Here is a 16,473-nt window from a genome sequence, read left to right as displayed (position 1 = left end):
CCCCCGCCCTTTTCCCTCAGATACTAAAATATAACAACGACGAAAATAAGACTTGGATGCATTCAGGCAGCCATGGTCAGCATGGAGCACTGCAGGGGGACCTGCCCCCGGGGGGCCTGACCAGGGTCCTAGCAGAAAGCCGGCCCCCAGAGGGCGTGAATTCTAGTCACGAAGGCTCTCATGTGATGATGGAACCCAGGCCAACTGTGTGTGTGGAGGGCAGGCGGGAGGCCGGCGGGGCTTGGTGGCGGGTCCTCCTCTCTGTGGTGGATGTCGGAGGGGTCCCGGGCCCAGACACACGCCTCCCCGCAGGAAGGGCAGAACTGCTTCCTCAGCTTCCTTGTGTCCCCTCCTCCTGGGAGGTCCAGCCCTGCAGAGAGCTGGCTTCTCCATGTGCCTGACCTCCTGCCGGAGAGCAGGGCAGGGGCAAAGCACATACCGTCCATCGCTGCCCCAGTGTGATCAAATGGTCGCCACAGTGTGGTGCAGGCTGGCGACTTTCTTGGGAGCAGAAGTCCAGCAAAACCCCAATCCAGCCTGTGGTCTGGCCCCGAGTGAACTGCTCTCCATGCCTGTGTGCGCGTCCAGTCCTCTGGTGGGCCACCTCGACCCTCTATCCCCCTCTTCATTCCCACAGACCACAGAGAAAGGGGAATTTGCAAGGCCTTCTTGTGTTGTAAAATGAGGTCCGATGTTTGCAACATGCTTCAGAAACAGAAAACCGCTGACTAGTCTGGTGGAGCCCTGGCCGTGCCTCGCAGGTCCTTCCACACTGTCACCAGGCCAGCAGCAGAAGGAGGATGAGGGGACTCAAATAGAGTGGGAAAGAGGGTGTCGTGAGGCCAGGCGAGAGTTCAGAGGAGCCTTCCTGAGGTAGCAAGGCCTAGTTTCCTCTACAGCTTGGGCCACAGGTACTGGTCCTGTGATGTTTCATTGTCAGAGAAGGTCTTGAGCAAAAACAGCTTGAACCTCCATCAGTGTCTTCAGTCTTGCTATGGTCTTGGTGAGAGTGGCCAATATTGCAGCCATGAGAGGGAGCGGAAGGCCCCACTCTCTAGGTGTATGGCAGACATGGACATCTCCATGTGGGTCAAGGGCACTGGCCTTCCAACTGGCATGTGCCCACTTTGCTCCCCACCTCCCCTGGAGAACAGCTAGTGGCCCACCCTAGTGGGCCTCCTCAGTGGTGGCCCACCCTAGCGGGCTTCCTCAGTGGCGGCCCACCCTAGCGGGCCTCCTCAGTTGTGACCCACCTTAGCGGGCGTCCTCAGTGGCGGCCCACCCTAGCGGGCCTCCTCAATGGTGGGTTCTTGAATGCCTGCACTGAGGAGGTTCTGTGCGTGGTCCTGCAGGTGTGGAGGTGAGTGACACACAGATGGCCATGGACAAAGCCCACTGGACAGTCCTTAGGTAACTCCCAGCTTTTCTTTACTGGTGAGCCCACGGGGAGGTGACTTGCCTTCTTGAGTTAGTCTTCTCTTCTTAGAATGGGGACCATAGAGATCTCAGGGTGCTGTGGTTGGCTGTGTATATGTGTGTTTGTAAACCCCATGGCAGCTCAACGTCACAGAGAGGCAGGCTGCCTAAAGGTTTTCTCTGGTTCCTGGGCTCACAAAGACCACATATCCTACTGTCCCCCAGCAACCCTTGTATTAAGTTTGCTATCTGTAGAACTGGGTTCTACCTGTGGGACGTGAAGGAAGCGATATGTACGGCGCCCCCATGTCCCTCCAGGACCCTCCATGTTCTTTTCCTCATTCTGGTGTGGACTAAAGATGCCCTTGGAAGATGTGCTGAAGACAGCAGAGCCCATCTCTCCTATTCCCCCATCACTCTGTTATGTGAACAAGAAATAAACTTCTGCTCTGCTGGTGCCCATTCTGTTCGGGCAGTTAGTCTGTCCTAGCTAATGCTTACATTAAATGAGACGACTGATCACAGAAATAACTCACATAGTGAGAAATCAAGATGGTGACTTTTTACTATAATTTTCTTGGGAAGTATTAAGCAAAATAAACACTCTGAAAAAGTCTACCTCTTCATTTATAATGGACTGTAGGGGAACTGAAAATAAACAAGTCAGGCTGTATAGTCCAGGTGGAACAGGTTTAAGAAGGTGTAGGACATGACTTTTTAAAAAATGTCATTTGGGCTAAGCCCTATGAGATTGTATGACTTCCTTCTAAAATTATTTATCTGTTTGTTTGTTTTTCAGAGTTAGAATAAGTGAACTTTCCTTTCAGAGCCTCTTCTGGATCCAGCTTGAAGTGGAAGGAGACTGAGGTGACCACCAAGCAGCCCAGGCAGCACCCTTATACAGAGAGAAGTGGGCTCCACGGTGAACCGCCCCCAGCCCTGCCTCTGGGTGCCCCCTCCCACTCTGCCAACCCCACAATGTGCCCTGGGCCCCGAGACCCCCACACAGTGCTGTGTGATGGAGCTCAGCCACCAGCTTGCAAGGGGCTGGGTCAGTGCTCGGAACCAGGAAGCCTGCACTTCGGGCAGGAGCTCCTAATGGTGGTGGGTCTCCAGACCCACCTCCTGTAACCACCCCCACTGATGTTTGCACCACCCATCAGCCAGCTTCACGGCAGCACCCGTCCTCTGGTACAGAGTCTGGGCCTCACAAGTGCCTGTAGCTATCCAAAGAAATGGAACTGGCTTTTGTTTGTTAACAAAACATATAGACCCTTACTCAAATGTCATGTAACAGGGCTTTAAAATTTACACACACACACACACACACACACACACACACACACACACACACACACACACACAGTGCCAAAAAAATGTAGACACATTTTAAGAAAGGAAAAACCTATTAAAATGTAATACTCAATATATACCGATAACAAAAGATGAATACAAGTCACGTTTGACTTCTGCAATTACAAGAGGTGCTCAAAGTGGTTCCCATCAGCGTCTAGACACATCTGATTACGGCGAACTACTGCTTGAGCATCGATAACATCTCTTAAAATATGTATCCATTTTTTTGGCACTCCTGGTATATGTATCAATAGCCAAAGGTTTGAAGCTAGAACTTGGGAGAACATTTTCTTACTACCCGTCAAAATTTATGAGCTAGCGTTTTGTTTCTAGGATTCTGTCCTGAAGATGCGTTTGCACAAACATGCAGTGTCTATGGGGGAGGTTTGTCATTATTCCCAGCAACACCCATGTCTAGAAAGGACACGTGTGGCAGTACATACGCCTGAGCCCTCTCACTGTGGAGGAGGAGGCAGCTCGCGCCGAGCGCACAGTGGGAGGTTTGTCCCCCGCAGCCCAGCCCCTGGTGAGGGGAAAGGCCCTTCCTATGCAGAGACCTAGGAACTACTGTAATCTATTTGTATTAACACAGAAACATGGTGCAGGGTTGGGGTGGGTGGTGTGTTCCCCGGGCGGCCGTGCGGACGTCTGCAGGACTGTGCCTCTTTGCTCAAAGGCGGTTCTGGGAGGGGACCCAGCAGAAGGACGAGGTCAGGGTATGGACGTGTGCTCTTCTCTTCAGACCCACTTACCCTGTTTATACCTTTTGAGTTTTCTACCTGAGCAGGAATTCCTTTCATAATTAAAAACCTTCCTTGAAGAATGTTAAGCTCATTGTCACACATTCCTGAACATGTCAAACTGACCTCTGCTTGGTCCACACCACAGGTCCTAACCCCCTAACTGAGCCTGCCAGGCACTTGATTTAATAGAACAGGCCTCTTCTTCTAGGACAATGCAAGTGCATGTATTTCTTCTTCAGTCAAGCAATACACATCAATGGGGTCGCTTGGCTTTTCTGGGAATTTCCTGACGTAGCTGGCCAGGCACTCGCCATGAGGCTTATGACAAATGCCACGCTTTTCCCCGGGTGGGGCCTGTCTGCACTATTCGGCCAAAACTCTACAGATATTCGTGTGTGTGGAGCAAACACCTGCTTCCTTCTGTCGGTCCCTGTCAGACACCTGGAAACCACAGCCCTGACACACAGTGGCGATGGCCTAGCTGGTGCTTTCAAAACGAACCTAAGTGTCCTTTTCTGGCCCAGCCTCCAAGGTCCTTAGTTTGCGGCCATGGTTCCTGGCTTTTCTTTCTGAGCATGGGCGGTGACCGCTGGCAAGCCTGCCTGCCCCCGGCTCCCCAGGCCCCCAGGCCTGGGCAGCTGCACTGACCTGCGATGTGTTAGGAAGCTGCCGCTGACGTGTCCTGAGCCGTCACATCCAGGGGTGGGACACGACATGCCCTCCGTCTTGACCGACTTCCAGGAGAACTGGGAGCCATTGAGGTACCCGTCCTTCTGCCTCTTTGCTGCCAAGGGGCACCCGGACGCGCTGCGGTGGGACGCGTACTTCCCAGTGATGTGGCCCTGGCCGTCACACCCAGGAACGGGGCATCTGGTAGCAGACAGACGAGACACACTTTATTGTTTTGCCATCACATACCTGGTGGCCTCTACCACAAAGTCAAAATAACCTGACGTGAAGGAAAAAGTACGCTCTGCTCAAGCCAGAGAAAAAGGAAAAAAATTCACGGGCGGGCACCACCTAGTGGGCCGACGGAGGATGTCGTCCGCAGAAACGCCACCCGACAGGACACTTTTCTGTCTAAGCTTCCGAGGGTCGGGCCGGGACCCTGCTGGGAAAAACAAGACCTGGTTTGCTGCAGCACGGGAGATTCAGGCGTCTGTTTAAAAGACACCGCTTTTGGGCATAATCACAGCTTTTATGGTGGAAATAGGCAAAGTCAATGGGAAATTGCAGGGTTCTTTTCAAAAAGACTATTCTATAAACCTGTGTTTTCTCAAGAGCTAGAAAACATGTATTCGTTTGGTCATGTTCTCCAGAGGTAATCAAACATCCTTCCAGCCAGACAGGATTTTAAGCATGAGAGACAGTATTTAATTAAGGCACGAAGCACGCCATCAATGCATTTTGGGGAATAAATGGGAAAATCATTGGCTGGAGCCAGAGTTCAACAGTGTGCTAACCAGTGCTTCTGGAACTTACTACATAGGTTGCAGCAAAGGGTTGTGACATTAGTTACTCACCAATGTCACAAATGACTGTCACAGGCGGTGGAGTGCCATTTCACGTCTGCTCACAGGGCCTAAGCTGGGGGGGTTGCCTGCATTGTTTTTTTAAACAGTAAAGTTTACATTCTATAGAATTTGTTTTATCTATTTACTTCAATATGTCTTAATTTATTTTAATAGTTTTTACTTAAGTAATTTTTATTTTGTTTAAATCAAAGTTGTTCTCCAAAGACAGTGAGAGAGATTGAAATCTCAGTAAGACAGCGCCAGGTTTATCTTATGGGGTTTTGAGACCCAGGCTCACCGAGCCTCAGCTCAGAGCCATGCTGCGTCGTCACTGGGCTGGTGTTCTCGACCCTATGCTGGAAGCCTGGAGTGTGTGTCCATTGCTCTCAAGCCGTGCCTGAGAATGCGTACAGCTAAATGGTTTTTGGAAGCCAGAATGTCACAAAATGTCCTCTTTGGGTAATGTACCTTCTACCTTCATGTCCTTTCACGAATCTGCCTTTCCCAGTAAATTAAATTGCTTTTCCCACCACGGGCAGAGGGGCGTTGGTGGTGTTTTGTTACTCAGAACACCAGACTGAGAGATGCTGGCTTATTACATCCCCTGCAACTTAGACGATGCAGTTTGGTGTGGGTTTAAATCTCTGACCTTGCAGTCGATTGCCATCTGATGGATGCCAGGCAGCCCTGTGTGTCCCCCTCACTGAGGCTCGCTCACTGGCTTCCAGGAAACCGCCTGCCCTCAGCCCCAGCAGGCCTCCCGCCGGCTCGCACACCTGATTGGTTCCTGGTCTTCTTTGTCTTCCTTGCTCTGTGCTATCCTGATGCCACTTTTCTTTGCTCTTGGGCAACCTGAAAGGCTAAGGAAGAAAGTGATTTCAGAAAGCCTCCCAGACTGTTAGTTCCACACTAGTCACGGCTCTGACTCGGTTCTCTCCAGAAGCTAGTACTTCTGGGCATAAAAACAAACTCTGGAGGAGGGTCCTTTTGGGTGCAGGCCTGTGTGTGCCCTCAAAGCACATCCCTGGGACACGGTGGCCTGGTGCCCCATAAGCAGCGAGGTCCCCACACTCCCACAGCCTTGGAGTCTCGGTCTCACTGGCAGGCGGCATTTTAGAGCCTGGACTGCTGGCTGCACACTAGTGACTCACTTCTTGTTGAAACTACAGAATTTTTCCTGCCACCAGCCGGGTGCTGGGACCCCAGGAAAAATGAAACTAAGCATTGGCCAGAATCTAAAACTCATGTTTGCTGCTCAAATGTGGGGATGAAAACCCAATGCTCGGTGTCAGTCCTTGCTTGGAGCTTCCTGGCAGGGCCGCCGCTGGAGGGCTGTCTGCGGCCACTTTGCTGAGGCAGGTGGCACTGAGTGGAGGAGCCTGTGCGTCAGACAGGCCACTTCTCCACAGGCAGGTCTCAGACAGCTCAGCTGTGGTCCAGGGAGCACGCCCACAGAGCGGCTGCCGTGAGAAATGCAGCGTGAGGTCCACAGGTGCCTGCAGAGACGGCGTCACATAACTTCAGGCCCTTCAATCACCTTCCGTCTGCACTGCGATTCCTGCTTTACTTCCACATCTGACCCCAACAGGGTCACTCGGCCGTGCTTTCCTTGTGGGTTGAGTGGCGTGGAGATTCCCATTGCAGGACCTCAGGAGTGGGGCAGTCCTGTCTTATGGACATTGGAGCTGGGCTCCCACTGTCTGCTCAGGTGTCCTGGGAGGAGTTGGTCCCTTGGTATTTGGACCCCCCCTTCCACTTCCAAAGACTGTGATCCTGTGTCTCCTCCACTGAACTTCCGATGGGCTCAGATGTCACATTTGCTGCACATTCTACACCCTGGTTTCCCCGCCAGCCCCGTGGCTGCCCACCTGCACGGGCCGCAGAATCTCTAGGTCAGTGAGTCTGAACAGGATCTCACCTGCTTTGCAGGGGCTTCTCGATCTCAGTTCCCACGGAGCCCCCTGCAGCCCTTTCTGCCCCCTGACCAGCCTGTCCTCGTGCCTGAGCCTGTCCCTCCAGGAACCTGTATGTCCTCACCCATTGCGGGGCCGGTTCACCTGGTCTGAATCTTCTCCAGGACGTCACCATCTCCTCCAAAGTTGCTCTTGGGGGCCTCTCATCTCCCAACACCATGTTCTCTCTGCTGACAGCTAACCTTGCTCCCCAGTACATGGGGGACTCCCCTGTGCTCTGGAGAACTAAGTTTAAAGCACTGTAACGAATTAACAAGACTCCTAAAGCCACGTCCTGTCCATAGCCCCTCCCCCATGCTGACATCCAGACTCTACCAAATGGACTCGTTTGCTGTTCGCATGAAGCACGCTGAGTGTTGCCATAGCAGCTGCTGCAGCAACGTTCTGCTAGCACCTTTGCTTGGAGACCCTTTCCCCAGGACCCCCTGCACTCTGCCCACCCCTCAGTGCTCAGCTCTGAGGTGACAGCCTCTCTGCTTTCTCCCATCCGCCCACCCTGAGTTAAGACCTGCCTTACTTGTCATGGTAATACCGTAACAATGCTCCCTACACTTGTATCTGTATTTCTGTCTCATTTGTTTGCTTTTATGTCTCTTTTTTCCCTTAGATCGTCTATTACTTGAGGTCAGGAACACCCCAATTGTCATTGTTCCTTAGCTTCTGGCCCATATCATGTGGCCAATAAATATTCACTCAACTTGCTGGAACTCCAGGCTGACATTTGCAATGATATTCTAAGCGATTAACAGTTTCCTAGACAGAAGCCACACTTTCCACAATTTGCCATCATCGATGCAGGCATCTTCGCACACGAATAGGCATCTTCATTTGAGATTTTATAGATTTTGGAAACATTGCCAACGCTTGTAGAACTTTTGCCTTCTCTGGCTGGGGGTGGAGCACGTGGGTACTTCGGGCAGAGTGGGGCACACAGCTGGGCCCCCAGCATGGGCTGTAGTTGAGCAGCGTGTGCCGGGGGGCCTCCAGACTACGAGTGGGGCTGGGCAGTCATTGCGGCCGACACCCAAGGGCGAAGAGAAGCCAGCACATTACCGTCCCTTTGACTGAAGAGCGGTGCGGCCGTGTGAGAGCCGATGACGGCTGGGCAGGTCCTAGGAGCTCCCTGGAGAGAAGCTGCATCCTGATTCTGTGCCGAGGGCCCAAGCCCCGGAACGGGGACTCCGTCCTTGTTGGCATCGGAATTCCCTCAACCTGCTTTTCACTGCCCTCCTCAGTATTTGGTCATCTGTCTACATCGTGGCAGGAAAGGCTTTGGGAGCCCGTGGTTTGATTCCCGACAGAACACTGAAATCACGGGGTACACAGAGAGGCTGTCAGACCCTTCCATCATCATCCTGGAGGCTCATAGTTTGCCCATTTTTATAAAAGAGCAAAATGATAATTCCCCAGGAGAAACAGGACTGGAACGTGTTGGGGACACAGGATGTCCGTGTGCTGTTCCCTCATACGCAGCTCGGATGAAAACTAGTGTCATAGGACACTGAGGGCGTACATGCCCACCCTTAGTGTTCACTGCACGTGCTCTATGAGCCTGGCCTTACGTCCCAGAGAGCGTTCTGGAGTCCTGCATGTGCGTGGACAGGAGGGCGTCCCGTGTGTGTGAGGGCATCCCAGTGGGTCCGACTCACGTGGCGCAGTCTCTGAGAGGCGGAGCTGTCACTTCTGGGTTAGAGCAGCAGTGCTGGCCTTGGGGTGCCTGGCTGCGTGCAAGAGACAGCGAACCAGACACACTGGGGCCCGGGGTGCTGTGCCGGGACATCCTTGTACCAGCACATCCGAGGCTGAGTGGAAAGCAGATCTGGAGAAGGGTCAGGGAAAGGTATAAAGATGCCTGGAAATGGGTCTTGGTGGGAAAGCTGAAAAAAATTGGACCTGTTTCTGTTGTTGCTGGAAGACAAGGCTGAATCACAGCCTGACGAGGTCTGTGAAGTTTCTGGAAACTTTTCTATGCTCTCAGCAAACAAGGTCTCTGCTCACTGAGGACGGAGCGGAGGGAAAAGCACGGGAGGAAGGTGTTTGATAAAACATCATAGGCACTCAATAAATATCTATTAAAACAAACTTAGGAAAGTTTCAGACAGGATGTAGAGACTGAAAACCCACACCATCCTTACAAGTGAAAAAAAAAAAGCGCCGGTCAGACCCAGGACAGGTCAGAGACCCAGGCCTCTGCAGGGGCCACTGTGAGTGTGGGGTCCAGGGCAGACCCAGGAAGTGGGCACATCTCCACTGCACAACATCTGCCAGTCTCGGGCCCTCCAGTGCAAAAGGAGACGGGTTACCTAGTGCTTAGGTGGCCCGAGGACAGCGAGACAGGCAGCTTCCGAAGCCCCCAGGACAGTGCCCAGGAGGAAGCTGGTGCTGGCGGCACAGCCCGTGGTGATAGTTACATTGGAGAGCAGTGGCTGTGCTGTAACTTAGACAAAACTTAAAATGTGCGCCTTTGGGCTGAGAGGCAGGGGGCGGCGCACAGGCTGACCCGGCCGTTCGGCGTGAGTCTGAGGTCTGAAGGCGCTCGGTGGCCTGCGGTCCCGACTGTGGCTCAGTCAGCAGAGGCTGAAGCACCTGTGGAAGCCAGGTTTTCTCTGGAGTTGGTGCATAAGTAATGTCCCCTCACAGTCCTGAGAACCTGACAACAGAAGAGGCGCGCAAAGAACCGACACACTGGGAAGAGTTGGCTGCTGTCCTCCATTCGTGTCCTGTTCACACAAGAGCTGTCAACTGAGGGGACACTGTGGCCTGACAGTGGCAGCCCCATTGTCACCCTTACGCAAGGGAAGTCGTCACTGTGATGCATGCCCTCGCCGTGGACCCTTCTGTTGATGGGCTGCCCCACAAGGCCGTGCACCCCGCCCCAATTTGCCGAAACCCAAGTCAAACTTGCTTTCTGTCTCTGCAGGTTAATCCTGGCACGACTTACTCCAGGCCCAGGTCATAGCTTCAATCTAAGCCTAAATTATACTTCATTTACAAGTTTATGCTCTATTAACACCTACCATACAAGCTCTGAGTTACATGAATTAAAATGTTTAAACTAAATTATGAATAAGTTTAAATGATGCCAAACAAAAAACAAATCTGTGGCAGACAGACACTTGGACAGTAAGTGACCAGTAAATATTCTCTTTTAGTTCCTCAGACGCTGTTAAATGCTAGAAGTCCTGGCCGTGTGAGGACTGGGACATCTCTTTTCTAAGATAAAATTAAAATAAGAAGTATTGTAGAATGTGCTTGACTTTTTATATTTAACCAGAGTTTTAAATTCACTTTTGTTTTATTTACTCCAGCTCTTACTCTGGCGACCCATGTTGGAGGTAACTCCTGTCTGACGTTCAGCATGCCATGGCTGGCCAAAGGAGCTCGTGACCCCCGGTCTGCGGCAGGGGCCCGGGAACGTGGGGTGCTGTCTGGAGACACATTTGCTGGTCATGAATGGAGGTGGGGCGCCCGGGACCTGCTTAGCATTCTGCAGAGCACAGGACGCCCCACTGCAAAGAACTGCCCACCTAAACGTCAGCAGTGCCCAGGGGGACAGCCCTGGTCTTGACAGCGAGATGTGGTCATCGAGTCACATGGAGACGCACCCCTAAACCGCACTGGTCAGTTCTCCCTGCTGGCGCTCCTCCACCAGGCTTTCCCCAGGCCTGTGCTGCCTGTGGCAGCTGCTCCCACGGGGGGAGTGAGCGCAGAAGAACAGGACTCGCACTCAGGTCTTTGAGGAAACCGCTCAGCACGTGAGCTGTCTCTAATCCACACCGTGCCAGCCAGCAGGCGACCCCTGCTCTGACCACGGGGAGGCGGTCACTTGGGGGCCACAGGCCCCCCTGTACTGGACCTGCTAGGCCAGCCCAAAGCCGACATTGCTCTTGCTGTCCTAATCCTCCCTTACACCTTTTTTGTTGTTTTCTTTGCAGTGGGGGTAGGGGGATGCACTTAAAGCAGAAGGTGTGTGTCCTCTCACACTGCCCGCTCTGTGACCTGGCCTTAGGGCACGGGGAGCCAGCAGCGGGCCTTGGACTTGGCTCATTTGTTAGACGCAGCTGGTGACCATTGCTGCACGGGCCTCGGTCCACAAGCTTCTTGTCCCCCCCTCAGCACTGACTTGTCCTGAACTGAACGGGACACCCCTGTGCAGACATAGCACCTCAAGGTCCTTTCCACTCACGTCTGACACGGGCTGGCACAAAAGGCTCACTGAATGTGGGCTCGCACAGACTGGTGTTTCCTCACATGGCTGAATCGCCCGGCTGTACTCAGATACCGCCTCTTGGGAGTGACAGTGCCGAGACTTTGGAAGGGTCAGGTCTGTGTGTCAGCTCACGGTAACCACATGGCCTGTGGCTCACACCTCAATGTTTAGGGACAGCTCCCAGTGGCATTAGCAAACTGGCCTGTCAGTGACTGTTCTCAGGAGCTTAGCTTGTCCTGTGCCACTGAGGGGCTCCAGTGGCCAGAGCAGCTGCAGGAGAAGCAGCTGTCAGGAGGAGCCTGTGGTCCCTGGGTCCCTGCGGCCACCCCGCCAGCAGAATCAGCCAGGGAGCCGCATGCCAGGCTGTTGGCCACACTGCCATGCGTGGTGACGAGAAAGAACAGCTGTGAGAGAAGAAAACCTGTACATACCTTCGATGGGAAGCGTAGTTGCCAGTAATGTGCCCAGAGCCATCACAGCCAGGGGTGGGGCACCTACAACCAAAATGCAAATTGACAATTTACTGGAAAGAAATGAAATTTCCTGGACAGTTAATTTCCTTTTTATCTGGAAAGTGAACTCGCTTTGAGGCTTAACTTCCTCAGTGAAGAAGAGAAATGGAGCTGGAAGGCCCCTGGCTGGCGTGGGCGTGGCCCACCTGCCACCACTGCTAGATACCAACCTTGGGCCACCTCTTCCCTCCAACACAATGACATTTCTAGAGGATCTTGGTCTCAGTAACTGCCTAGGATTTGGCACTGTCTGGGGCATGCTTGGTCCCACGACCACTCGTCCGGGGTCTCTGTTCTCTCCCCATGTGCCACGCTCCTTCTCTTTTTGCCACTTGATGTTCAGTCAAGCCAGTTATGACAGGGCTTGTTGTTACACCAACCCTCATGTGAAGCTGGATTTTTACATGAAGGGACACACAGTGGCCTAAGAGAACGGACGTCGTCCAAACCCACACCACCATTGTCACGGCTCCCATTCAACTGCCTCGCCACACCCCGGTTAGGTCCTGACTGTGGACCAACCAGGCCGAGGCCAAGTCAGCCAGGGTGCTGGGGTCGGTCACAGGCCTTCACCCTCTGAGGCAGCTCCCCAGTTCCTGCACCCACCGAGGCAGCTCCCCAGTTCCTGAACCATGCCACCGCCACTGCTCTGATGGGAGAGAATGCTTTTAAACAGTCTTATCATTACTGCCCTCATATAGTGCCTTCAATGTGCCAGCCCAAGAATAATCAGATGGTTCAACACAGATATTTGCACACTGTTATTTCAGCTGCATCTGTACCCACCACACATGCAAAAATTAGGACAAAAATTAAGAAAATTTTGTATCTGTTCATTAAATTTGTAATGCTCAAAAAATAAGAAGGAGAAGACAGACATTTAGGGGAATGGGAAAGAACGTACTTGGGAAATGTAGTGGGTCTTGGGCCTGGTGTCAGAATTGAGACCAGTCAGCCAGGCTGTGTCCTCCTGTGGGGAGGCGCAGGTGAGGGCACACAGGTGCCCAGGGTTTAATCAGCCTGAGCCGTAATGAGTGTTATTCGGATGGGCAGGCGAGAGTGGCAAGTAATAAAATGATGGAGCCTGGCTTGAAGCTCTGGAAGGAGAGAAAGGACGCCATGGGGTTGGGGGATGGAATCAATGGATTATTAAATCCCTGTGGGTCAACCAAAAAATCGAAAAACAGAAAACAACTAAACAAGGACAGAGTGACAATAATTACTATTGTCACTGAGCTCGTGTGCCCCACCTCTACTTGATGAGAACCTGGATTCCTGGCAAGGCCAGACATCGCACATTTTAAGTATTTACTAAGCGTATGCTGCTTCCACGGGATTTCAGTCTGCTTTCCACTCAGGAAGTCACCTGGAAGTTGGGGGTTGAGACCAGACCCACAGAGGGACGTCCTCACCACCAGATGAGCATGGGCAGCGGCCCACGCAATGGGTCCCCGCTCCTCTGCGTGGTGTCGTGAGTGACACTTGATGTACAGACAATTCTGGTATTCAGAAATTGCTGAATTCTCCTTTAGTCCCAAGAAAGGGAACATAAATCTAGGTCTGCCAGCTGCCATGTCATAGTAAAGGTTAAAGTCTAACTTACAGCCTGTGCTCTGGGAGAATTAAGTAACGTAGTGAAAAGGGACTAGAGAAACCGCTGGTGTGTGTAAGTGGATTCAGGATTTAAAAATTAGGCGTTTGAGATAGAACTCGGAGATGCTCACAACAGAATCCATGTACCAAGAACAACGCCCCCAATCTGCTGACCTGCCTTCTGCTGAAGTAACAGCTGTTTACGTTCCATCATAACACTACTCCATTGATTGCTAAGGAATTATTTTCTAAAAAACGACCTAAATGACTGAAGTTAAATAGCTGATTTCCCAAATGGCACGTCATGGGGACCGACTGAACCCAGAATGCTCACACAGCGAGGGGATTTGAAAGCAATACAATCATTCTAAGAAAAGCCAATCTTTGTGCAACTTTCTGTCCTGAAAATGTATCAAGAAACAGAAATGCTTCGTACTGGCCAATAACATACACTTGGCTTTACTTTTTTGGAAAAAAATTTCCTAAACTCTTCCTAATTTAAGTACTTAGTGCAAAATTATTTAAAATTTATTATTTTTAACATGAGTAGAAAGTTTTCCATATGCCATTTTTCTTGATGGGGCAGGAGGAGGTTGACATACTCTGTTCAAGTTTAAAGTGAGGCATTATAACCAACATCATACAAACGACCATCAGATTTTGCTAATGAAGAAACGGAATGAACATTGGCGTACACGTGTCTCTATAGAGAAATGCTTTTATATTTTTGGGGTAGATACCCAGGAGAGCGATTGCTGGGTCATATGGTAATTCTATTCGTAATTTCTTGAGGAACCTCCACACTGCCTTCCATAGCGGCTGCACCAGTCTGCATTCCCACCAACAGTGTAGGAGGGTTCCTTTTTCTCCACAGCCTCTCCAACACTTGTTACTATTTGTCTTGTTGATGAAAGCCATTCTGACTGGGGTGAGGTGATATCTCATTGTGGTTTTCATTTGCATTTCTCTGATGATTAGTGATGTTGAGCATTTTTTCATATGTCTGTTTGCCATTTGTATGTCCTCTTTGGAGAAATATCTCTTCAGGTGCTCTGCCCATTTTTCAATTGGGTTGTTTGTTTTTTTGTTGTTGAGTTTCATGAGTTCCTTGTATATTTTGGATATTAGCCCCTTATCAGAGGAACTGTTTGCGAAAATCTTCTCCCATTCAGTTGGTTGCCTCATTATTTTGTCAATAGTTTCTTTTGCTGTGCAGAAGCTTTTCAGTTTCATATAATCCCATTTGTTTATTTTATTTTTTACTTCCATTGCCTTTGGAGTCAAATTCATAAAATGCTCTTTGAACCCAAGGTCCATAAGTTTAGTACCTATGTTTTCTTCAATGCAGTTTATTGTGTCAGGTCTTATGCTTAAGTCTTTGATCCATTTTGAATTAATGTTCATTGCAGCTTTGTTTACGGTGGCCAAGACATGGAAACAACCAAAATGTCCTTCGATAGATGAATGGATAAAGAAGTTGTGGTACATATACACAATGGAATACTATTCGGCGTTAAGGAAAGATGATATAGGAGCATTTGTGACAACATGGATGGATCTCGAGAGAGTAATGCTAAGTGAAATAAGTCAGACAGAAAAAGCAGAGAACCCTATGATTTCACTGATATGTGGTATATAAACCAAAAAGAACAAGACAAACAAATGAGAAACAAAAACTCATAGACACAGACAATAATTTAGTGGTTACCAGAGGGTAAGGGGGTGGGGGGAGGGTGATGAGGGTAAAGGGGATCAAATATATGGTGATGGAAGGAGAACTGACTCTGGGTGGTGAACACACAATGGGATTTATAGACGATGTAATACAGAATTGTACACCTGAAATCTATGTAAATTTACTAACAATTGTCACCCCAATAAAATTAATTAAAAAAAAAAAAGAAACGGAAGATTTTCGGAGTGGTTTTTATGTGATTAAACCATTTACAAATACACCGTCTGATAAAGAAGGAGGCATTTAAAAAGATCTTTACCACCATAAAAACAAAACGTTGATTTGGCTCATTTTCGGAGCTGGCACTGTGTGGGGGCAGAGCAAAGGCGGGTACCAGGTGACAGAGGGGCCGCCCCAGCTCGGCCACTGGCTGCGTCCCCGCCGGGATCCCAGTCCTCCGGGGACAGCCCGAGGTCGCAGCGCCGAGGATGGAGGGTCCTGGCTGCGCTCCTGCCCCCGCCGCGCCGCCCCCAGGACCGGTGTCGCCGGTGCGCCTCCAGGCCAGGCGGCAGCCGTGTGCCTCCGGGCCCAGGGGTCCTCACTGTGCCTTCTGTTAACAGCCCCGGGGATTCACTTGACGTTACTGCTCCACACTTCCGGCTGGTTTTCAACTCTTCGATTTACACGGAGTTTCGCGGCTAAGAAAACCCAACATGCAAACAGTTTCTGAAGCCGGTGCCCGAGGAAGCGATTATTCATCTACAAAAGGGTCTCCGCTGCCACCTGGGGCCTGCGCTTGGACCCCTGCTGACGGGTGGTGGAAGAGCCACCCGCAAACATTGCAGCTGCGTCTTGCTCTTCTCCTGAAGGGAGGCCGTGGGTGCTCAGTCACGCGGCGCGTCCGCGGGAGGGGTGCCAAGGAGACTCGTGGAGCAGCGCCCCTCCGTGTCCTGCTGCTGCCTGGAAGCTGTCACACAGACAATGGCACACGGACCGATGCTTCGGGATGTAAGGTTGTGTTAAATACAGTGCCTGCTTAGGATGTTTTGTCTTTCCCTCTCCAAAGGTACTCTTGCTGAAACCACTCTGAGAAGCAAATGATGAGGAAATAATCTTATTGTCTATCCTCATCTCCTCACGCGCAGATTTCAGACAAAAACCATTTGGCCTCATCTGCGATCCTGCATGGTCTTCGGATTAAGTAACACCGAGAGAAAATAATTCTGGGTAGTACATGTTATTATCTGGCTAGAAAAATTGGTCTTGTACAGATGTTTAAAAGTGGTAATGAAAGTATAATAAAGTTTTAAATAATGTTGAAGTTTTGCAGAATCCAGGCAAAACCGAAACCAAAACAAAACTAAACCAGGACCACTCACAAACTTTAGGATTTATCAATTCATGAAACCAGCCCTTCTCAAGGAGGGACGCACTGAGTCCCGCTGCTTTGGCAGAACCCAGACGGCAGAGACTCTGAGCCA

At 50.9% G+C, this 16,473-nt stretch overlaps 1 protein-coding gene across 16 annotated transcripts in view; it reads right to left on the bottom strand.

Annotated features, from left to right (window-relative positions):
* The window catches only part of MYT1L (myelin transcription factor 1 like), a 368,814-nt gene that overhangs the window by 19,018 nt on the left and 333,323 nt on the right, over positions 1–16,473 (bottom strand). For all 16 annotated transcript variants that reach the window (XM_081068000.1, XM_081067996.1, XM_081067997.1 and 13 more), the window contains 3 exons: positions 11,644–11,706; positions 5,806–5,889; positions 4,164–4,385 (listed from right to left, as the gene is read on the bottom strand). In XM_081068000.1, coding sequence (XP_080924126.1) covers positions 4,164–4,385; positions 5,806–5,889; positions 11,644–11,706 — 369 coding nt within the window. The remainder of the gene's footprint in view (positions 1–4,163; positions 4,386–5,805; positions 5,890–11,643; positions 11,707–16,473) is intronic.

Source organism: Rhinolophus hipposideros (genome assembly GCF_964194185.1).
Source record: "Rhinolophus hipposideros genome assembly, chromosome: 12".
NCBI lineage: Eukaryota > Metazoa > Chordata > Mammalia > Chiroptera > Rhinolophidae > Rhinolophus > Rhinolophus hipposideros.
Note: the sequence above shows the minus strand (reverse complement) of the source record. Positions and strands in the feature narration are given on the sequence as shown.